Source organism: Myotis daubentonii, chromosome 20 (assembly GCF_963259705.1).
Source record: "Myotis daubentonii chromosome 20, mMyoDau2.1, whole genome shotgun sequence".
Lineage (NCBI taxonomy): Eukaryota > Metazoa > Chordata > Mammalia > Chiroptera > Vespertilionidae > Myotis > Myotis daubentonii.
Window position 1 is genome coordinate 13,648,851 of NC_081859.1, and position 24,166 is coordinate 13,673,016.

The following is a 24,166-nucleotide window of genomic DNA, read 5'->3' on the forward strand; positions in this document are numbered from 1 at the left end:
CCCCAGTCCTGGCTGCGCCGTCGCCGGCCTGGGAGCTGGCGGCGAGCCCGGGACGGGAGCGAACGAGGAGGCGGGAGGCGGAGTCCCCGCCCAGCCGCCCGCGGGCGCTGGGGGAGGCGGCGGGGTGGCGGGGGAGTTCGGCTGCACCCAGCTCTCCTGCGTTTTAAAATCTGCAGGAAAAATACAATCGAGCAACGCCATGTCGTCCCAAAAGGAGGGGCGGGGAGGGGGAGCTGTGATGTCTCCAAATGCGTCGGGAAGCAGGGAAAGGAGACGCGCGGAACGTGATTGAATAAACGCGGGTTCGGGTTCTGCAGGGGAAAGGCTGAAGCCGGGCCGCGGGCGGCGGACGGGACTTCAGGTCTCGCGGGAGTTGGAGGGTCGGGGCGCGAAGTGGGGGGCGCGCGCTCGGAGCCTCCCCCTCCCCCACCCCCCGCGCCCGGGGTCTTCGCCCCTCGAGATTCCGAGGCCGAAGCCCGTCAGGCCCGACTCGCCGCGGGTCGCGACGGGGGCCAGGGCGCCGCGTCCTCGGGGCGCGACGGGCGTCTCCCAGGCGACGGGCTCCACACAAGATGGCGGACGAGAAAGAAAAGGAAAGCGCAGGTAGGCCGCCCTCGCCGCCGCCGCGACCCGGCCTCGGGAGGCGCCGGGTGGGGCCGGGCCACCCCCGGCCTGGGGCTCCCGCCGCTGGAGCGGGTGATTTCGGAAAGGCCGCTTGCAGAAGGGCCGCCTGCAGGGGACACCGCCCCCCCGGCTCCCGCCGCGCCCGGCCCCGCCCTCGCCCCGCCCGTGCGGCCGCCGCCTCCTCCCTCGTAGGCCTCCCTTCCCCCGCTCCGCGGCCTCCCTCTGGGACCGAGGCTCGGTGGCTGCGCGGGTTACGGCCGAGGCGCCGGGCGGGCGGGCCTCAATGGCGTCCTTGCTCACGGCCGCCCCCGGACCCTCGCCCGGGCTCTCGGGGCCGCCGCCCGGGCTGTGGGCCCCTGGCCGGCCCGGGGGGAGACGGGTCTGCGCCGACAGCCGGCGGGTCCTCTCCGGCCGCCCCGCCCGGCCCGGGCGACGGCTTCCGCGGCCACCATTTTGGCTCCTGGACGGGGACATGGGGGCGGAGGGGCGGCCCCGAGGTCACAGGTCGCCTCCGAAATGTCTCCTCGCGGCCGACATTTTCAACACAAAAACACGACGCAGTTTAATGAGGACGAAGCCCTGGCCGGTGTGGCTCCGTGGACAGACCGTCGGCCTGCGGACTCGGGGGTCCCGGGTTCGATTCCGGTCAAGGGCACAGGCCCGGGTTGTGGGCTCGGTCCCCAGTAGGGGGCGTGCGGGAGGCAGCCGATCCATGATTCTCTCTCATCGTTGATGTTTCTCTCTCTCCCTCTGCCTTCCTTTCTGAAATCAATAAAAATATATTAAAAAAACAAACAAACGAAGAGCTGACGGGGCGGGGACGCGCATGGGCGCGGGCACGGGCGCCCCCGGCGGTGGGAGGACGCGCGGCGAGGCTCGTGGCCGCGGGGCGGGAGGAGCCAGGACCCACGTTTCTTCGCGTTCCGCAGGGATTGCAAACCCGACCCTTGGTTGCCGTCCTGCCAGTTACTCAAAGGTGATCGACTGTTTGTATTTGGTGGTTGTCAGACTTATCGCAAAAGTTACATAAAAAAAGAGATCAATATTTTAGGAAGGAAAAAACACTGCATTTGTCTCCTTTCCTGGGTGCTTCCGCCACACCGGCACCCCATTTTTCTCAGCGTGGAGCTAAGTGTTTCAGGTGAACAACCAGTATTTGCAAGTGGAGACACCAGTTCTGAGAGTCATTATTTATTGGTCGAGGCGATCCCAGGAAAACCAGCGGAGAGACGCGTGAAATGGAGCCAAAGATCCCGCCATTGATAACAAACAGGCTGTTCTTTTTTCAATGGTCCCGTTACCCGGAAAAGTCAGAATTGTTCTATGCATGTTACCTTCCCTAAAATGTCCTTACAATTTCATTGTGCTGCTGTAAAGTATTACCTCCTAATAAAATTATATATTTTTAGATTAATTTAGAACTTCCCGTAAAACCAAATGATTGAATTTTTATTAAGTTCTTACTCATACAAACGGAAAAAATTATCAGGAGAAAAATTAAGTAAATTGTGGAATTTTTTTTAAAAAAAGATTTGATTAGGTCAGCATGAGAAAATGCGCTGGATTAAGCTGCACATACACATTTTTTTCTTTACCTTTTCAAAAATAAAAAAATGGAAAGCTTTCCTGATTTTTCAGTTTTCAAAAATAGTTTTCTATTTAAAATAAAGCCAGAGGAGGAAGCAAGTCTGTATAAGAAGTAAGGACTGTTAAAAAGCTGGATGTCAGGTGGGTGCAAGAGTTACCGTATGATCGCTTAGCAAGTTATGTCTCATCACTGGGGTGTACGCCTAAAACTAATATAATAATGTATATCAACTGTAATTGAAAAATAAAAGATGATTTTAAAAAGAGGTGGATATCATTCATTCAGTTGGTGCAGATATAATGCCTATCATATGGAAGGAATTTGGAATACAAAGATGAAAAAAGTCTTTTCCCCCAAGGAAGGTGAGATCACTAAGGGAAATCAGAGATCAGAAATGAAGGGGACAGTTAACTGGCTGAGCAGCCCGTGTGCCAGGTGCTGTGCCAGGTGTGCGACATCCCCTCCTGGCCTGTGGCTAGCAGCCAGGTCACTGGGAGCTGATCAGAAACAAAGGATCTCAGCCCTGAATCAGAGCCTGCATTTTAAGAGATCTGCCAGTGATTCATATGTGTCTGGTATTCGCTGGCACCCTGCCCCGGGAGCGAAAGGATCCCCTCCCTTTCTTGGGCCGGTGAGATGCTGACCTGTCCACACTGACGTCTGGAAACCACCCCACCTGGTGAAAAATTCCTGCCGGACAAAGGGCTCCTGGACAATGGCTAAACCACAGGACAGACCGCAGGTTTCACCTGACCCTGGAAAGCCCTGACTTCCACCAGTTTCTGCCAGCAACAATTGCCTCAGAAAAGTATAAAACCTTGCCCCTGCCCAGGTTGGGCGCGGCTTCTCCGGCTCCCCTCTCTGAGCCAGTGAACCCGTCCGTGTGCTCCCAATAAAGCCTGTTTAATCTGGTCTCTGTTTGGACTCACGGTTTTTCCTTGCGGTGGCGTAAAACCTAAGAATATGCACATTAAAGTTTAGAAGCACTGTTATATGCTATATCTCATTTATTCTTAACAATATTATGAGTTAACTATAATGCAATTTGAAGAGCATGATGAAATGAAGGTGTGTTGTCTGAGGGTAACCTAGGGACTCATTTATGATACCATCTTTGTATGGACATGGACATTCCACCCCTACATTTGATTTTCAGCTCTGATGATTTAGATATTACACGTAACCAATTAATCAGAATTGCCAGGTTTTGGGATTCAGTCAAGCTAAACTCATGAACAGGGATGTGCAAAACTGAGTAATGATTTATTAACGTCAGTAGAGTATGTTGATACACTGACCAGAAAGCTGATCTCTGCAAACTATAATAATGAAAATGTAATATGCTAATTAGACTGGATGTCCTTCTGGAAGTCCTTCCGGATGACTTTCCGGATGAAGCTGGGGCTGCAAGGGAGGCCCAGGTCCCCGGTGCTGGAGGGAAGCCGGTGCCCACAGTGGGTGGGGGGGTGGGGGGGGGGGGAAGAAAGGCCTACTCTTAAATGAATTTCATGCATTGGGCCTCTAGTGTAATAAAAAGTTTTGGGGAGGTGAATTTATACTGCAAAAGTCGCTTGATGAGCATAAACTCACACAAAAGAAAGGTTAATTTTGGAGGATATATACATGACACTGTAAGATCCGGAGGGTGGGGACCATTTTCTGATCAGTTATCCTAAGTAGTGTTTTGCACCGTGCCCAGCACATGGTAGGAACTCAGTATTTGTTGAATTAGATAATTTGAGTTAATTAAATGTGTTTATGTTTTAACCAAAGCATTACTTTCTGTTTCCCAAAAATCTATTCTATACCTGAAGTATATAAAACTATTTTTAGGGTTCCCCCCCTCTTTGTTACAGGTAAGCTGTATGCTTCTATTTCATGTCACTCAACAATTTTTTGAGAGCCAAGTATTCACTGGCTTGTCTTTAAAAAACAATTACAAAAGTCCTCTTTGTAGAAATAATGTTTTAAATAGTTCCTCTTGAATCTTAAGGGTTTTTTGTTGTTGTTTTGTTTGTTTGTGTATTTATTTTAAAGCTGAAAGGAGGATTACGTTTCTGAGTAGTCATCATATCCAGCTTTTCAACATTTAGGGATTAATCTTAATACAAGTATTGAGAATACAGGAGTGGGCAGAAGTAAGTTTACAGTTGTAACATTCTTTTGAGTTAAAAAAGCTATTGTAATAATCATAACCTGCATGTCTTTTTCCATATGAATAAGTGTAAGCCTACTTTTGCCCACCCCAGTATTGGTTAGAAAAAGTTAACTCTACGGCAAGGGCTCTTATGTTCTATTTATAAAATTTTTCTGTAAGATTGTGTATAATGAAGTTGCTATGCTTGCTTGTAGTATTTTGTGCTTTACCATTGTATAATTTAATTTTTCTGAGATTAAAAAATGTTGAAATGGAAAATCAGTGCAGATTCTTTGGATCTTTACATCTTATTTTATTGGTTCTGTCTCCTAGAGGATTTTATATAGGAATGGAAGGATCTTCCGTTTGTAATTCAAATCATCTCTAGGAAACAAACTGCTTAGAAATAAAATTCTAACTTTTGGCAGGCCAGTGAGCTTTGGAAGATATGTCAGTTTTTTAGTAAGCCTCAAATACTCAAAGCTCTCGTTAGGATTTACTATTTTTGTTTTTACTAAAATATTCTTTGTTACTTTGCACGCTTTGATAACATTGCTTGGTAAATTTCCTCCAATATAGTTGTTAACTCCTAGATGGAAAAGTTTTACAAGTTTTCATCATCATTGTTATTATTTCTCTGTAATCATGCTATTCCCCTCAAAACTTAACATTTGGAAATCTAAGGTGAAAAAAAACAAATTACTGGTGAATATTATTTTTAGAAAAGGGAACTGTTGATAGTACAGAATATGGTATAGAATAGTAGAAAAAGTGAGCTTTTGAGTAAGACCTGAATTTGAATTCTAGCTTCTCCAACCTCTGTCAGATCTTAGCCAAGATTGTTAAACCTAAGGAACCTCAGGTCCTTCAAATGTAAATTGGGAATAATTGTATGTATTCATAATGTTGTTGTAATGGGGGCAGTGTCTTTTTATTCATGTTTATATCCTTAGTACCTCCCACAATGCCTGACACTAAAGGAATGCAGAATAAATAGGAAGGGAAGTGCTTGGTACATTTAGGGAATAGCTATTAGTAAATGTGTGACTTGGAATCTAGGGCAGTGATGGCGAACCTTTTGAGCTCGGCCTGTCAGCATTTTGAAAAACCCTAACTTAACTCTGGTGCCGTGTCACATATAGAAACTTTTTGATATTTGCAACCACAGTAAAACAAAGACATATTTTTGATATTTATTTTATATATTTAAATGCCATTTAACAAAGAAAAATCAACCAAAAAAATGAGTGTCATAGGTTCGCCATCACTGATCTAGGGGGTAGAAAAACTTAAATCCAAGTCTTACCAACTATTGATCACATATGATGCATTTATACATATATTTGGGGCCATTTAACAAGTTTTGTCCCTGTTTTAGACTGATAAGTCTCTAGGCAGAGACTAATTGAAGAAGAAAACTGGCTTATTGAAATTTAACTTCCTCTAATTCAGAAAAACTGGACTTAAATTTATCTTTGATTAATGTATAAAAACTTGTCAAAAATTCCTTACTTAAAAAATCAAATGGACAATGTAATACCACTTCACACCCATTAGATTAGCTACTATAAGAAGTATTGAAGAAGATGTGGAGAAATGGGCACCCTTGTATATTGTTGATGGGAATATAAAATGGTACAGCTTGCCCTGGATGGTGTGGCTCAGTTGGTTGAAGCGTTGTCCTGTACATCAAAAGGTGGTGGGTTTCATTCCCAGTCAGGGCACTTACCCAGGTTTCCAGTTCCATCTTTGGTCGGGATGCATGTGGAAGCAGCTGATCGATGTTTTTTTTTCTCTCTCTCTCCCTCTAAAATCAATAAATAAAATAAAATGGTGCAGCTGCTGTGAAAAATAGTATGGCAGTTCCTGAAAAAAAAAAAAAAAGATAATGAATTACTGTATGATTTAGCAATTCCACATCTGGGTTTATACCCAAAATAATTGAAAGCAGGAACTCAGAATATATAATTATATATCCAATGTTCATAACAGCATTATTCATAGTGACCAAAAGGTGGAAACAACTCAGGTGTCCACCAATGGATGAATAAACAAAATGTATTATACACATACAGTGAAATATTACTTAGCTTTAGAAAGGAAGGAAATTCTGACATGTGCTACCACAAGGATGAACCTTAAAATTATGCTAAGTGAATTTAACCAGTCACAAAAAAACAAGTACTGTATAATTTCACCTACTCAAAGTACCTGGAGTAATCAGACTCATAGGAACAGAAAATAGAATGGCAGTTACCAGGAGAAGGGGAAAAGGGAAGTTATTATTTAATAGAGTTGAAGTTTTGCAAGATGAAAAGAGTTCTGAAAATCGGTTGCACAACAATGTGATTGTACTTAACACTTCTGAACTGTACACTTAAAAATGGTTAAGATGGTTAATTTTTCATATTTTACCACAATTTTTAAAAATCAAATGGAAATGTTGAGCACACCCAAAATGAAAAAAAAAAAAAAATGGGTACATTGGCCCTAGCCAGTTTGACTCAGTGGATAGAGCGTCAGCCTGCTGACTGAAGGGTCCCGGGTTCGATTCCGGTCACGGACACATGCCCAGATTGCAGGCTCGATCCCCAGTATGGGGCATGCAGGAGGCAGCCAATCAATGATTATCATCATTGATGTTTCTCTCTCACTTCCTCTCTCTTCCTTTCTGAAATCAATAAAAATATATTTTAAAAAATTGGTATAGTGTTTTTGGAAGGCAATTTTGAAATTCCTATTTAAAAAGATGATATTCACATGCTGTGATTCTTTAATATACTGCTGGGTATTTTATCCTTAGAAGTATATTACTGAGTGTAATAAAGTAACTTCTTTTTTAAATCCAGCAATACATTTGGAGCCAAAAACCAGGGCTTGAATTTGGACACTGCTTTCCCCCCCAATTTTACTTGGGCATCTCATTTAATTCCTCTGAACAGTGGGAGAGAGAAGGGAGTCTGTGTGATGTTTTTCTCATGATTAAATTGGGGTATGGAACTTGGGAAGGAAGACCACAGAGGTAAAATGCTATTTTCTTCACATCATATCAAGGGTGCAGACTATCAATATAATTTATATCACTGTTGATGTTGACCTGGATCACCTGGCTGTAGTTTTGTCAGGTTTCTTCACTGTAAAGTTACTCTTTTTCTCCCTTTTCCATACTGGACTCTTGGAAGGAAGTCATTATGTAGAGCCCACACAGAAGGAGTGGGGAGTTTGCTCTGCCTTCTTGAGGACAGAGAATCTACATAAATTATTTGGAATTCTTCTGCACAGATTTGTTTCCTGTCTCCTATCTATTTGTTTACTCAGTCATTCCTTTATGTCAGTGTAGACTCATGGATGTTAATTTATACTTAGAACTAGAGGCCCAGCGCGCAAAATTGTGTGCGGGTGGGGTCTCTAGGCCTAGCCTTCGATCAGGGCCATCTTCCGCCTGCTCGCCAGTCCCCAGTCCCGCCCCGCCCCGCTGCCACTCACCCCTGTTCCCCGTGGTTCCCCGTTTGCCATCCAGCAATTGGAGCCTGAAGGCCGGGGGGCGGAAAGGAGGGACCGAGAGGTGATCAGTGCACCTCATAGTGACTGGTTGATTGGTGTTCTGGCTGTTATGGTCTCTGGCCTTTTGTTATTTTTTTTAAAATATATTTTATTGATTTTTTACAGAGAGGAAGGGAGAGGGATAGAGAGTTAGAAACATCGATGAAAGAGAAACACTGATCAGCTGCCTCCTGCACACCCCCTACTGGGGATGTGCCCGCAACCACGGTACATGCCCTTGACCGGAATTGAACCTGGAACCTTTCAGTCCACAGGCTGATGCCCTATCCACTGAGCCAAACTGATTAGAGCTCTGGCCTTTTATTATATAGGATTATAATTCAGTGCTGCTTCGTTTTGTTGTTCAGATTGTTACAGCTCTAGCCAGTGGTTTCTGTGTCCTTTTGATATAGGCCGAGTCAATGAATGGGCAAATATTGCAAGGTTCTTGATTAGGACTGGTCTTACTGTCCTGAAATGGTTTTGGATGGCTTTTAGCTCTGCCCTTTGGCTCTGGGTTCCACCCTCTGTGTCATGCTCCTTTTTATGAGAGAGAGTACATGTTTTTAACGAAGCAATTTTCTAAACCTGTTTACTACCAATATAATTTTTGGGAGTCCAGTTGTTTTGTTTTATTTTTTTCATTTTGTGCTGTCTTTATCCTCTTTCAGTCCATGCTGGAGCTGCAAATATAATTCTCTTAAAATCTTTATGAGTCTCTTATGAATCTTATTGTCTACTGGACAAAAGCCATATACACACATTTATTTGAGATAAGCCATTCTCTACTTTGGGCTTCTACTGAGATAGCTGAGAGATATTAGGCTTCTTTTGAAGCCTTCTTGTTTGATTAAAAGGATTTCTGAAACACATCCTTAAACTCCTAAGAGGTTCTTTTGCTAGTTTGTGTGGTGCCTGAGACTCTAGATTTGATCTTTCTGAGGTCTTAACAAAGGATTTTACAGTCGTATACTTTGTTTCATGTTTAAGTTGTGTTTTTCTGCCAGTGACTCAAATTTGATTTTTGCCCAGAAGCCATTTCTTATCTTAGTATCCGTTGCCATCTGGAGAGGCAGGTAATTTCATAACTAGCAATTCATGGCTCCTTTTTGTTTAAGTTTTTCCTTTAGGCGATCTTTCTCCTCCATCCTATATAATAAGAGCTTAATATGCTAAATGTCCGATTGTCTGGTCAGCCGTTCAACCAATGAAAGCATAATATGCTAATGATATGCTAAGGCCACTCAACTGCTCGCTATGATGTGCACTGACCACCAGGGGGCAGACGCTCCGACTGGTAGGTTAGCTTGCTGTGGGGGTCGGGCCTATCAGGACTGAGCGAGATGGGCCAGACATGCCTTGGAGCCCTCCTGTGGTCCTCCCCAGTTGGCCAACCTCCCATGTCCTTCCTGGCCCCAATTGTGCACCAGTGGGGTCCCTCTGCCTGGCCTGTGCCCTCTTGCAATCCGGGACCCCTCGAGGGATGTCAGCCAGTTTTGGCCTGATCCCATAGGCCAGGCCAAGGGACCCCATTGGTGCAAGAATTCATGCTCTAGTTTTATTATATGCAGCCAGAAGGAACCAAGGTGCACCTTTAGTGGTTTCCCTAGAAAATTTTTTATCTAGACCTTTAGTTTATCACGAATATTTTCTACTTCCCATGTTAACAGCATTTCTTCTGCTATTCATAAAAAGGATCCTCCTCCACAGTTTGCCGTATGATTTTCCTCACTTTCCTTTAAGCTGTAACCTACAGCATACTCAAAGGCCAGCACTTTCTGACTCCAAATCCTCTCCCACATTTTTTGGCATTTGTTATGGCAGCATCTCACTTTCAGGTACCAAAATTCTGTATTATCTATTACTAGTGGCCTGGTACATGAAATTCATGCACATTAAAAGGGGATTAATTGGAGGAAATATTTTAATATTGCTATTTGCCCTTTCTCTCTAATAGAAGTGTCAGAGATGAAAGAAAATTAGTAAAATGGATATGAAAATCTTTCTGCTGTCAGAGTCTGGGGTGCACCACGGGACCCAGAGTCAAGTCCCTGCCCACCCCAGTGCACCTCAAAATTGCATGAGACCCAGACCCGTCTGCCTCCCCCACCATTGGGCTAGATCCAGACCTGACCAGCCCCACCCTTGTCAAGCCCCGCCAGGTGGGGGGTGCAGCCTCAGGTCCCCTGGCCCAGGGTGGGGTTGCGGCCTGAGGTCCCCCAGCCTGGGCCTGGGTGGGGGCACACCTTGAGGTCCCCCATTAAGCCCTGCTGGGTGAGGGGTATGGCCTGAGATCCCCTGTCAAGCCCCGCCAGGTGGGGGACATGCCTTGAGGTCCCTGGTCAAGACCTGCCGGGCAGGGGGCGCAGCTTCAGGTCCCCCGGTCCTGCGCTAGGAGGGGGGTGTGGCCTCAGGTCCCCTGGTGCTGGGGTGGGGGTGTGTGGCCTGAGGTCCCCTGTTCTGGTGCTGGGGCAGGGGGTGCAAGCCCTGCCAGGCGGGGGAGTGGCCTGAGGTCCCCTGTCAAGCCCTGCGGGGGGTACAGCTTGAGGTCCCCTGTCAAGCCCTATGGGGCGGCGGTGGGGGGGAGGCGCAGCCTCAGGTCCCTGCTGATTGCTCATTAAGGCTCGTTTCGGGAACTCGGCCTCCACTGTGGGCACTGCCATCTTTGTGGTGGAGTGACGGTCAATTTGCATGTTCCCGCTTTATTATATAGGACTAGAGGCCTGGTGCACAAAAATTTGTGCACTCGGTGGCGGGGGGGGGGGGGTCCCTCAGCCCGGCCTGTGCCCTCTCGCAGTCTGGGACCCCTCGGGGGATGACCACCTGCTGGCTTAGGCCTGCTCCCCGGGGGGATTGGGCCTAAGCTGGCAGTCAGACATCCCTCTAGCAGTCCGGCAGCCCTCGGGGGATGTCCACTTGCCAGCGGGGACCAGGCTTAAGCTGTAGTCGGACATCCTTAGCGCTGCTGAGGAGGCGGGAGAGGCTCCCACCACCACCCCTGTACTGGCAGCCGTCAGCCTGGCTTGTGGCTGAGCAGAGCTCCCCCTGTGGGAGCGCACTGACCACCAGGGGGCAGCTCCTGCATTGAGTGTCTGCCCCCTGGTGGTCAGTGTGTGTCATACTGACCAGTTGTTCTGCTGTTAGGGTCAATTTGCATATCACCCTTTTATTATATAGGATAGAGGCCTGGTACATGGGTGGGGGCTGGCTGGTTTGCCCTGAAGGGTGTCCCTTAGGATGGGGTGGGGGTCCCGCTGGGGTGCCTGGCCAGCCTGGGTGAGGGGATGAGGGCCGTTTTCAGGCTGGCCACAGCACCTTCAGTGTGGGAGTCCCCACTGGGGTGCCTGACCAGCCTGGGTGAGGAGCTGATGGCTGTTTGCAGGCTGGCCACAGCTCCTTCAGTGTGAGGGTCCCCACTGGGGTGCCTGAGCATCCTGGGTGAGAGTATGAGGGCTGTTTGCAGGCTGGCCACAGCCCCTTCAGGGTGGGGGGGTGCCTGGCCAGTCTGGGTGAGGGGCTGAGGGCCGTTTTCAGGCTGGCCACACCCTCAGCGGGGACCCTCACCCTATGAGGGTGTGGCCATCTGGGTGAGGGGCTGATGGCTGTTTGCAGGCTGGCCACAATCCCCAGCCACCCAAGCTCCCAGTGGAGGCTGGCTGGAAGCAGGTATCTGGGATTTATTTATCTTCTATAATTGAACATTTGTTGCCTTGAGTGCAGGCCACAGCTGGCCAGGGCAGGCAGGAAGCTTGGCTTCCTCCATTGCTGGGGCAACCAAGCCTCCTGCTTGCTCCAGCTGCTTGGCTGCCAGCTGCCATCTTGGTTGGGTTAATTTGCATATAGTCACTCTGATTGGCTGGTGGGCATGGCTTGGGGGACGTAGTGGAGGTGCAGTCAATTTGCATGTTTCTCTTTTATTAGATTACTATGATCTAAGTGGTATTCTGTCACTTTTGCCGTGTTCCTGCCTTTAAGAATTTAATAGTTTAGTTAGTGTTTATTAGTGCCTACAAGTTATAAGTATTGGGTTAGACCAGTGGTTCTCAACCTGTGGGTCGCGACCCCTTTGGGGGTCGAACGACCCTTTCACAGGGATCGCCTAAGACCATCGGGAAACGCATTTATAATTACATATTGTTTTGTGATTAATCACTATGCTTTAATTATGTTCAATTTGTAACAATGAAAATACATCCTACATATCAGATATTTACATGATGATTCATAACAGTAGCAAAACTACAGTTATGAAGTAGCAACGAAAATAATTTTATGGTTGGGGGTCACCACAACATGAACTGTATTAAAGGGTCACAGCATTAGGAAGGTTGAGAACCAGTGGGTTAGACCAACTCATGCCGTTCATTTGGTATTTACAGTCCTGAAAGGAACTGCTACCCCAGTTGAAGCTTAAAAGGATCAACTAACTTGTCAATATTTCACTAGAGGACACAGATTTGAATCTAAATTTGGATAAGAAGACAGGAGCCTGGGCCTTAGGTAAGAGAGAGGAAATATTCTATAGGATTATTGCCTTTGTATTTAAATATGAATTTTCTTCAGCATACTTGTATTCAGCTGTTTACTTCTGTTTCATATGCAGACATCTCCAGTTATTTTATTTTCTTGTGTTCCCTTCTTTATATAGCTCTGACCTTCTTCACCTGTCCTTTCTCTTCCTCCTGACTTTCTTTTCACTACTTTGTATGGAGTCCTTTGGTGCTTGAGGCTTATTCTTATGTAAATAAATTCCTTTACAAAAACTTTTTTTTATTGTCTAAAGTTTTACATATGTCTCCTTCTTCCTCCCCCTTCCCCCCAGTCATTTCCACCCCGGGCAAGCCCCCACTGCCCCAGTGTCTGTGTCCATTGGTTATGCTAATATCATGTATACAAGTCCTTTGATTGCTCTCTAACACCCCATCTCCTCTGCCATTTGTCTCTGGATTTATTTTTGTTCATCAAATTATGTTGATCATTATATCCCACAGATCAGTGAGATCGTGTGATATTTATCTTTGTCCGATTGATTTATTTTGCTTAGCATAATGCTTTCCAGTTCCATCCATGTTGTTGCAAATGGTAAAAGTTCCTTCTTTTTTATAGCGGTGTAGTATTCCATTGTGTAGATGTACCACGGCTTTTTAATCCACTCATCTACTGATGAGTAATCCCACTTCTAGGACTATATGCCAAGAAACCAGAAACACCAATCAAAATGGATATATGCCCTGGCTGGCTTGGCTCAGCGGATAGAGCGTCAGCCTGAGGACTGAAGGGTCCCAGGTTTGATTCCGGCCAAGGGCACATGCCTGGGTTGCAGGCTTGATCCCCAGTAGGGGGTGTGCGGGAGGCAGCCGATCAATAATTCTCTCTCATCGTTGATGTTTCTATCTCTCTCTCCCTTTCCCTTCCTCTCTGAAATCAATAAAGAAATAAAAAAAAATGGATATATGCATCCCTATGTTCATAGCAGCACAGATTTGGAAACAACCTAAGTGCCCATCAGCAGATAAGTGGATAAATACTTTTTTTATAGAACACCCTGCTCATTCCTTTTTCTTAACTTAATCTCCGCTTTCTCTTGGCCTACCACTTCTTTTGGTGCCATTTAGGAGTAAGGACTATTCATTCTCCCATGTCTTTTTGCCTTCAAGTAGAAGTTGAATCAGCCCACTTCAAATTCCAAATTAATTGCTTTTTCATTCTTACATAAAAATTCTTCCTTTGAAATTTGTTCTTCTTCACCTTTTCTCTTTATTACTGTCTCCCTTTTGCTTACTGTTTGCTGATCAAAGCCTTTGCCATTTCTTTATCAGTTTTCTGTCCATTCCAAATTCCACCATCATTTTGGATGACTTCAGTGACTAGGTAGGCCATTCATCCAACACAGTAGTTTCATAATTCTTTATTCTTTCCAACTTCAGTGATCTTCATTTCCATTCTTTTTTAACATCTTACTCTCATATTTAGATCTTGTGAGATGAAAGGGTGAGGGCTACACCCTCCATCTTGCCCCAGAGTAAGGGCTACACCCTCCATCTTGCCCCAGGGTAAGGGCTACGCCTTCCATTCTTACCCTGGATCCTCCATTTTTGGGCAGCCATGTGCTTGGCAAGGAGCTTCTTCCCGGAAGCCCAAGCCTCTGCTAGCCACACCCAGGACTTCTTTAAACTAACCAATGACAATCAAGGGAAGTGCGCGCCATAGATATGACCACATCCTGTGTAACAAGACACCAACTTGCGCCTGGCCAATCGGCAGGGCCCACAGTCCTTTCTCCTCCCCTTACTCCAACCCCCTATAAAACCCCTCTCCACACAGAGTTCTTTCTCTCTGTCACTTGACTTGCCGTTGCGTCGGTGAGTGTGGTCGGGGAGCCGAGCTAGCTCGAATAAAGACTCTTTGCTTTTGCATCGGACTCGGGTGGCTCCCTGGTGGGCTTTTGGGGATCTTGAAATCCGGGCATAAAATGAGACACTTTGAAATCCTGACTCTTTTATACTATCAACTGACCACAGTCTCCCAGCTTTCCACTGGTGTTCTGTTTCCTTACATAAATTATCTGCTGTTGGACCTTATCAAGACCTCTGATTTCTTCAATCCTTCTATCTCTCCCCGTCCCAATTTATCAACCAAATAAATTAGCCAGATAGTGGCTAATGTAAGTAGAAAAGGAATTTATTAGAAGTTAGCAGGGAGCTCACAAAATCTACAGGGAATCTGGAGAATGAACTTGGACAACACAACCAGCCCAAACCAAGGAGGTTGTACGGCCAAGGTCATGCTACAAGGACAGTTTGGTTAATTTTCTACTGCTGTGCTGAAACTGGACAACCAATGGGACCAGGCTGCCTGTCACTATTTAAGCCAATTAAGCAGAGCCGGTGTTGAGTCATATATGAGTGTTTATTCCAGTCCTTCCGGCAGCATGGGAGAACAGCAGGTCATCCATCAAAATCTGCTCTGCCCCCCTCCATAAGCCAGCTGCTTATATTCGGTAGGAGAAAGATTACATGGGAAAGTAGGCAAGAGGAAAAAATATGGGCATGATGGTTACACGTTGCAGGCAATGTGGGCTCCGGGCAGGCCATCATTATTTGGGCAACAATGTTGTTAATCTTTCTGTGATAATAGACAGTTCTTGGATGAGAATGGACCCCATTCCAAGGTTGACTCCCAGGTCCCAGGGGTGTTCAACCCCCAGCCAGGTTAGAATGTGTTTTCTCTCTATATATTTTTTAAAAATCTGTTTTTATTTATTTCAGAGAGGAAGGGAGAGAGAGAGAAAGAGAAACATCAGTGATGAAAGAGGATCGTTGATTGGCTGCCTCCTGCATGCCCCACCCTGGGGATCAAGCCCGCAACCTAGGCATGAAAACTGATGAAGAAATGCCAAGGAATTGAACCATGAGCGCTTAGTTCATAGGTCAACACTCAACCACTGAGCCGCGGTGGGTGAATGTGCTTTTTTTAATCAGAATAAAACAATCATGGTCAACAGAGCATGATTAATATTTCTTACAACTAATAGCTAGTCCCCAATATTCTATTTCTGTCTCTAACAGCACTGCTGCCCTTGAACCAATGTTAACTAAATTCTTGCTGTTATTGCTTTTTCCATCCCATATGTAATTCAAAAACTCCCTACTTTTTTGTATTAGCTTCTTAAATTCAAAATCCTGCACAAGAATATTGATTGGCTGAGCCTGGGTCACGTTCCTATTCCTTTACTACCCGAAGACTGGGAGAGGGAAGAGCTATCCTTTTTGGCTTCTTTAGTGAGATGACATTGTATTCTGCTAATACACACAACAGGAATTCCCTCAAAATAGGAAGTATTTGGATCCTGGTTGCCAAAAAAAAAAAAAAAAAAAAAAAAAGGAAAAGGAGAGGAAGAAGAGGGGAAAAGCAGGAGAGCGAGGTGGAAGATGAGGTGGAGGGGGAGGGGGAAGAGGAAGAGGAGAAGGCAGAGGCATCCATGAATGTCTACTTTAGTCTCCTACTGGCTTGTGTGTGTGGGGGGAGGAACTTTGCTTAAAACTGTTTGATCTAACTTCAACCTCCTTATTCTCAGTAGAGAATCTTGCTTTGTATTCTTAAAAATGGTAATCATTAGCCCTGAACTCCCTCAGCTTGTTGTCTCTACCTTGAAACACATGTTTAACACTCCTTTCCCGCCTTCCCTTAGTTATTTTAGTACAAGAGCGCTCCTTTTCTCATTTGTATTCATGACCTCATCCACTTTTTTCTTCTCCAGAACTTACTTTCATTAATTAAGCCTTTCATCTTTTTAGTTGAGTATTTATTAATATCTCCTTTATGCCAGACATTGTTCAATGCCAGAGACATAAAAATGAACTTGATATAGATGCGAAGGACTTAGTATTTAGTGGGAAAACAGACACAAATAATTGATTGCAGTGCAATGATTTGATCACAATGAAAATTACTTGTGTAATTTTTTAAAATATCTTATTTTCTATTAGAATGTCAGCACATCAGTTTTGTTCTCTACTGTGTCTCAGTGTCTAGTATATCATAGGTGTTCAATGAGTATTATTTCATGAATGAAGAGAAATAAGCACAGGGTGATGTGTAAGCATAGAGGACGAGTACTTGGCCTAGTCTAGAGAATGAGAAGGGAGATGGTGTCTATGTGTGTGTGTGGAGGCTTGTTGGAAGAGATCGAAAGAGTGGCTTAAAGGTTTACAAGTTTGCCCAGCCAGCGTGGCTCAGTGGTTTAATGTTGAGCTATGAGCCTGGAAGTTACGGTTCGATTCCTGGTCAGGGCACATGCCCAGGTGGCAGGCTCAATCTCCAGTGTTGGGTGTGCAGGAGGCAGCAGATCAGTGATTCTCTCTCATCATTGATGTTTCTGTTTCTCTCTCCCGCTCCCTTCCTCTCTGAAACCAATAAAAGTATTTAAAACAAAAAAAAAAAGCAGGGAAAAAATGGGAGAGTACCAGCTTGAGAGAGGAGCAGGAACAAAGGTTGGGAATGGAGGAGCGGTGGATGGTTTGAGCAGTTAAAATAGTTATTAACAGTTAACATCTATTTAATATTTACATACATATTCTAAGTATTTATATACATTTTCTCTTAATACTTACAATGTTCTGTGTTTAAGGCATTATTCTCATTTTAGAAAAGTATGTTTGATCTTTAGGGAAACTAAATAGCTTGCCCAAGCCCACTTAGTCTATAAAGGTTAGAGTAGGAATTTGTTTGGGGTTGTTTCTGGCTGCAAAGCCTGATGTTCTTTAAAACTACCCTGTTAATTAATGTAGTGATTCCCAAACTTGGCCACTCATCAAATCCCCTGAGATACTTTGTAAAAATACCGGTTCCTGGCTCTATTCAGGATACTGAATCAAGTTAATATAAAGGATATCATTTTTAAGAGCACACTTAAGAGTTAGTATCTAGTAAACACCCATGAGATTGCATGGGGGATGGAGGATACACAATAAATGCGTTCTTACTGTTTAACACAAAATACTTCTAAGATTCTTATTTTATCAACATTGATAAACCTTCAGTCAGTATACAACATATTTTAAAATATACATGATAGTCTGAAATGTGGCATCTTTTGTAGTAGTTCTGTTATAAAAGTGTGCTTGTTAATTAGTTCTGGTATTATTTCACCATCTGATCATCTTGTAAAGTGCTTATTTCCACATATGGTCATTTCACTTTTGCTAAATGGGCACTCTATAAAAAGTAACATTTTCTAGAACACCTGCTTACATGAAATTTCTGTGAAAATAAATGTATTATTGCTAATATTTTCCTCCAAGCTTGGCAAAATTGCATAAACTTACTGAAAACCTACATATTAATTTTAGCTTCATTTAATTTTTGAGATATTATTTCTGATTTTGAATTAGATGTAATCATGAATTAAATAGAATTACTTGGATTACCAACCAACCAGTTTCTCATATATATCAAGGTTATAGTTTAAACATGTTCTGTAGCAAGAAATTGTTTCCAGAGCACAATGATGAATTATGGCTTTATTTACAGTTCTATATTTTTAAAAAATATTTTTATTGATTTCAGAGAGGAAGGGGGAGAGAGAGAGAGAGAGAGAGAGAGAGAGAGAGAGAGAGAGAGAGAGAGAGAGGCTGCTTCCCGCACGCCCCACACTGGGGATAGAGCTCACAACCTGGGCATGTGCCCTGACAAATGCTGACCTCCTAGTACAGTGGGGCCTTGACTTACAAGTTTAGGAGCTTGTTAACTCAAATTACTCTGTCGATTCAATGCAAAAAATCGGCTGAGAGACAGCTGGTATCTCAAAAAGCTCGTTAGTCGGGACACTCGTAAGTCAAGGCCCCACTGTAGTTCATAGGTCGATGTTCAGTCACTGAGCCAAGCAGGCCAGGCTTTACACTTCTATTAACATGACTAATCAAGAGTTAAGTAAGATTTTTTTCCTGCTGAAGGGGAACTGAGTATGGATCTTTAAAAAACATTTTTAAAATCTCAGTAAACACATTTTTTCATTTGTGGTGGCCATAGTCAATACAATGCTTTTAAAAAACAAGTGATTAGTCCTTACAGTAGAGAAGAATAAACCAAACTCTGGTCCATGACCACATAAGCATGTTTCAGAGGGGGTTTTTCCTGTAGTTGAGAGGGCTAAATGACATCAAATTCTCTTTTATCTCGAGATTCTGTGGTTTTTAATTGTGACTTTATTTCTGCACTGACCTAAATATGTCATTAGCCAAGCACTTCATGGAAGTTTCTAAAAATTTGTATAACATCTTAATCTGTTGTGTGTTAATAACTAATGAAGTGCCCTGATTGATGTTTCTCTCTCGTTGTTGTTTCTAACTCTATCCCTCTCCCTTACTTTCTGTAAAAAATTAATGAAATATATTTAAAAAATAACTAATGAAGATATATGGACTCTGATTAGTACTTTTGTGGCGAAATGGCACCAGAATGTTACTGGTGATTGGACCTCGGTTCAGCAACCTCGGCACTTGAGCTCTGGCTAAGAAAGAATTCAGAGCCAAGACTCAAATACAAGGAAAAGTTTATTTAGAAAGTCACAGAGGGCCAGGCTGGAGTGGCTCAGTTTGTTGAGCGACATCCCATGCACTGGAAATTGCTGGTTGGATTACCAATCAGGGTACATGCCTGGGTTGGGTGTTTGACCCCCAGTTGGAGAGTGTACAGAAGGAGGCTGATGTTTCTCTCTCGCTTCAATGTTTCTCTCTCTCTCTGTCTCTCTCAGCATGCCCTTGGGTGAAGATTAAAAAATAAATAAATTAATTAAAGTTAAAAAAAAAAAGGCACAGAGGTAGAGGAAGTGAGCTGTGGAAGAAGTGAGCCAGCTGGGCTGTGTGGGCTCAGGAAATAAGTTACAGAGGCAAAAAATGGGTCCTTGGAACTTAGGAGAAAGAAAGCAAGGATGTACACACCTGGGGGGAAGGAGAGGGCAAAAGGCGAGGGTCGCACTCCAGAGAGAAAGAGCACACACTGAGTCCTCCATCCTGAGGGTTTTTATTTGCTCTCTAAAGGCGGAGATCTTAGGAAAGGGGTGGGCAACCCCTGGCACGCGTGCCAAACATGGCACGCCAGTAACTTTTGCTACACGCGAAACCCTCTCTTATAATCTTCCATTTACAATTTTTGTGAACATTTGAATGACTTAAATGTTAAATTACAAGGAACTGGCAAGACACTTGATGTTATGTTTGGTTACATAAAGGCTTTTGAAAAGAAACTGGAAGTCTTTCAGAGGGATGTGGATGGTAAGAGATTTAGATATTTCCCAAACCTCAAGAGGCACATCAAAGACCTCCCAAAAGATGACAGAACAGACTGTCAAAGCCTTCAAAAGCTGTTTTTAAACATCATCGAGTCAACTATTGAGCAGTTCTTCTCAAGATTTGCGAAATTCAGAGAACTGGAAGAGACAGCACAATTCATGAGGTTTCCAGACAGCATGAAACTGGAGGAACTAAACTTACAAATGTTTTCATGGATAGACATGGCTGACTTTGAAATGCAGTTGTTGATTTTCAGAGTAGCTCAATTTGGAAGCAGAAATTTATTGACCTTAGAGTTGACTTGGAAAACATTGAAAAAAAGCGATTAGAGACAGGAGTACCAGAGAGAAGTGTCGAAAACGAACTATTGAGGACTTGGAATGCCATTCCAGAAAATTTTTTCTGTTTAAAAAACTTAGCAACAGCGTTACTCTCCATGTTTTCATCCACATACGTGTGTGAATCTTTGTTCCCAGTGATGAATTTTGTTAAGTCTTGTAATAGGAGTAGCCTGACGGATGAAAGTAGTAGCTCGTGCATATCTCTGAAGGTTACGAAATAGAAACCTGATGTAAAATCTCTGTCATCAGTGATGCAGCAGCAAAAGTCCCACTGATAATATCAAACGGAGTCATAAAGTTTTCTGTCGGACTATCCGTGTACATGCATACATTAAAAAATAAATGTATTTTTCATCATCATATACTGTGTTTTTGTCGCTCGAATGAATTTTATTATTTCTTCAAGGTTCTTCACATACGTACACCTTAAGAGATAATCAAGTAGGCGTAACATGTTCTCAAAAAATTAGGGTTGGCACGCAGAAGAATTTTGAGTCAGAGATTTTGCTGGTTTTGGCACATATTCACAAAAAGGTTGCCCACCCCTGTCTTAGGGAAAGTCCCAGGGGAGGATCTCAATGGAATATTCATCAGCTTTCCAGGTGTTGTTCTTTCCGGGTTGTGGTTCCTACTTATTGGTTGGTGCCAGGGTAGGGGGTCATCAGTCATCACATCTGGTCCTACAGTCCACCATGGCACATGTGGTGCCACCTTTCCCCCCTTCCCCATACCCCCTCTGTTAGCCTTGCTGCTTTTCTGGGCCTGGAGCTGAAACACAACTGAGGCCTGGTTTGACCAAAACTCTGTCAATAGACCCAGGACTTTATTCCTAAGGTTATTTGATGTGGGTCAGAACCTCATTGTCCTGAGGGATTAATGCTTAAGGAGTGGTCATGCAAGAGCTCGCATGGAAGTCCTTTGAGGCTCTTCGCTGGCTCCTTTGTTTCTCCTCTAAGGGAGTCGACCACATGACTGGCGACAGGCCAGGGGAGGAAAGTCAGGGGAGGGTCTGAACCGCATGGCCATCGATATGGAAGTCAGGGGGTCTAAACCTCAAGAACAGCAATCCCCCAGGGGAGGAGCGGTCAGCCCGGGGGTGAGGTCCCTGTTTTCCCAGTTTTGCCCAGTGCTAGGCACCCGGGGCTTTCCACCCTGGTGATAGTCCATGCCAGGCCTGTTGCTCTTGCTCTGCGCACGCCTGTCTGTCTACTACAGTACAATTTACACAGATATATAGAGAGAAGCACAAAATTTTTTACTCAGTGATTATACATTTGTTCACATTACATTTTATCCTAATAACTATATAGGTTAAAATATATTTCTTAAAACATAATAATTTCCTTAGGTACTGCATTCATTATATATTCTAATAATCCTCAAGATTTTCTTCTATATAAAAGTTATTTTTTTCATGAGATATTTTAAAATCAGAGGCATTGTTTCAGTTGTTTTGAAATGTTGATTTGAGCAGTGAGTTGCCAAATATTTTTGCAACCACTAACACCCATTATTTAGACATCATGCAGAGACAAGTGTTATAGTTACACTTTCATTTAAATTTGAATAGTTTAAATGTATTGCTCTGACAATAAAATTTTCTAAAGCTTTTATTAGTTTGTCACATAAAAATGCTAATAGGTTAATATAACTTTCTGACATGTTACGTACCATGGTATTTTAGCCATTCTTTGGCAAGAATATACAGACAGTCTGACTATAATTTTCATGAAAAGGGCAAGAAGGGGAAAGTGATGCTTTAGTTTGGGTTTGGCTTGCTAGTTGGCTTCATTACCTGGAACCTTGGATAACAGTGCTCAGAATTGTTAAACCCCTTTTATTGTTTAATATGTATGCCCTTTAATTTTATAACAACTGTACATTTGAGTTAGGATGCAGTGTATTTATTTACCATTTTTAAGTGCAGTTCAGTGACATTAAGTACATTCACATGGTTGTGCAACCATCGGCCACCATCTATTTTCAGATCTTTTTCGTCATCCCAAACAGAAACTTTGTACCCGGTAGTATTCCCAACCCCACTGCTGGCAACTACCATTCTACTTTCTTTTCTCTATGAGTTTGACTATTCTAGATACCACCTGTAAATGGATTCATGCAGTACTTAACCTTCTGTGTCTGGCTCATTTCACTTAATGTCTTGAAGACATTCAATCATTTTGTAGCATGCATCAGAATTTAATTTCTTTTTAAGGCTGAGTAATATTCCATGCTATGTATATACCACATTTTGTTTATCCATTCATCCATCTATGGACCTCTGGGTTGTTTCCACTTTTTGGCTATTGTGAATAATGCTGTTGTGAGCATTGGTATACAAATATCTGCTCAAGTTCCTGATTTCAGCTCTTTTGAGTGTTCATCCAGAAGGGGAATTTCTGGGTCATATGGTAATTTGATGGTTAACTTTTTGAGGAACTGCTGTACTGTTTTCTAAGGATGATACTATTATTGTCATCATTTAAGTAGAGGAAACAGGCACAGAGAGACTCAGCCACTTGCCCAAGATCTCACAGCTAGTATGTAGAAGAGCCAAGTTTGAGCCTAGATGTCTAGCTCCAGGGCCAGTGCTCTTAATCAGATTACTATACCTACTGTCTCTGCTGTATCAGCTTTAGCAATAATGGAACATTATGCTCTCCTAATTGGGGAAGATTGGCTGATACCAATCTTTTGAGAATTGGACTATATCAAACCAATATTTTTCTTCCTAATTGGGGTTGATTTTTTTTTTACATGACTAAGTTGTTGTAATTTGTACTCTTAAAACTTTTCCAGAACAGTTGTAGATAATTATACAGGAAAGTCTTTAGCATTAGTCTACAAAATAAAAACAACAATGAAAGGACACTAACATAGTATATTAATAACAAGAAGCCTGACTCAAAAATTGTCATTACAAAACTTAGAAACATTTCCTTTAAAAGGATATTCTATACGTTGGCTGTTTCACTAGCATTTCCCAATGCTGTTTACTTTCGGCATCTGTGTAAAAATGCATCTGATGCTATACACTTAAACCAAAGTACCCCTAGAAATACAGTATAAAAGCCCTAAGCCCTTAATATCTCCCCTTAACTTGTGTGACAGATTAACATATAATAGCAATTTCCTTTTAACATGTACTGATGCCTAGGGCATTCAGAATACCTTACATCATTAAGTATGATGTTCTTCATGGTTTAAAAAATATATATTTTTATTCTTTTCAGAAAAGAGGGGAGAGGGAGAGAGAGATAGAAACATCAATGATGAGAGAGAATCATAGATCGGCTTCCTCCTAGGGATCAAGCCTGCAACCTGGTCATGAGCCTTCATCAGGAATTGAACCATGACCTCCTGGTTCATAGGTCGACGCTCAACCACTGAGCCATGCCGGTCCAGCTGGGTCTTTGCGGGTTTTTCATAAGTACCCTGTTGAGGAAGTTCCCTTTCATTCCTAGTTATTTGAGTGTTTTATCATAAAACAATGTTGAATTTTGTCAAATACTTTTTTTTTGTCAATTGATATGATCATGTGGGTTTTTCCCCCCCTGTATTCTATTAATGTGGTATGTTACATTGATTGATTTTCATATGCATTCCTGGGATTAATCTCATTTGGTCATGGTGTATAAACCCTTTTATATGTGGCTGGAGTTGATATGCTATTTTGTTGAGGATTTTTGTGTCTATATTCATAAGGGATATTGGTTATAGTTTTCTTCTGATGTCTTTTTTTTTTTTGTTTGTATCAGGGTAACATTGACCTTATAATATGCATTGGGAAGTATTTCCTCCTCTTCAATTTTGGATGAGTTTGTAAAGGATTCAGTTAATTATTTAATCTATACACTTTAGATGTGGCACCATATATATGTTTGCATCTTAAATTTATGATTAGGAGCATACGTCACAAAAATACATTCAACAAAAAACAAGTGGAGACATGATCCACACTGTGATATGTAACTTGCACTTTCAATATTGGGAAAGTAGAATAGAAGGCACGTAAAGAAGTCTGATGAGATTGCTTTTCTCAATTTGTTGATTAATTGAAAGATAAATAAGGACCTGTTGTTAAGCTATTTTATAGCAATTTTTACCCTTTGAGTATAGGTACATTAACAAATGATGGAAG

The 24,166-nt window shown here is 43.2% G+C and overlaps 1 protein-coding gene across 1 annotated transcript in view; it reads left to right on the top strand.

Annotated features, from left to right (window-relative positions):
* The first annotated feature begins 237 nt into the window (after window positions 1–237).
* The window catches only part of EFCAB2 (EF-hand calcium binding domain 2), a 68,167-nt gene continuing 44,238 nt past the window's right edge, over window positions 238–24,166 (top strand). The window contains exon 1 of the mRNA XM_059677262.1: window positions 238–603. Within this exon, the coding sequence (XP_059533245.1) occupies window positions 573–603 (31 nt within the window). The 5' untranslated portion in view covers window positions 238–572. The remainder of the gene's footprint in view (window positions 604–24,166) is intronic.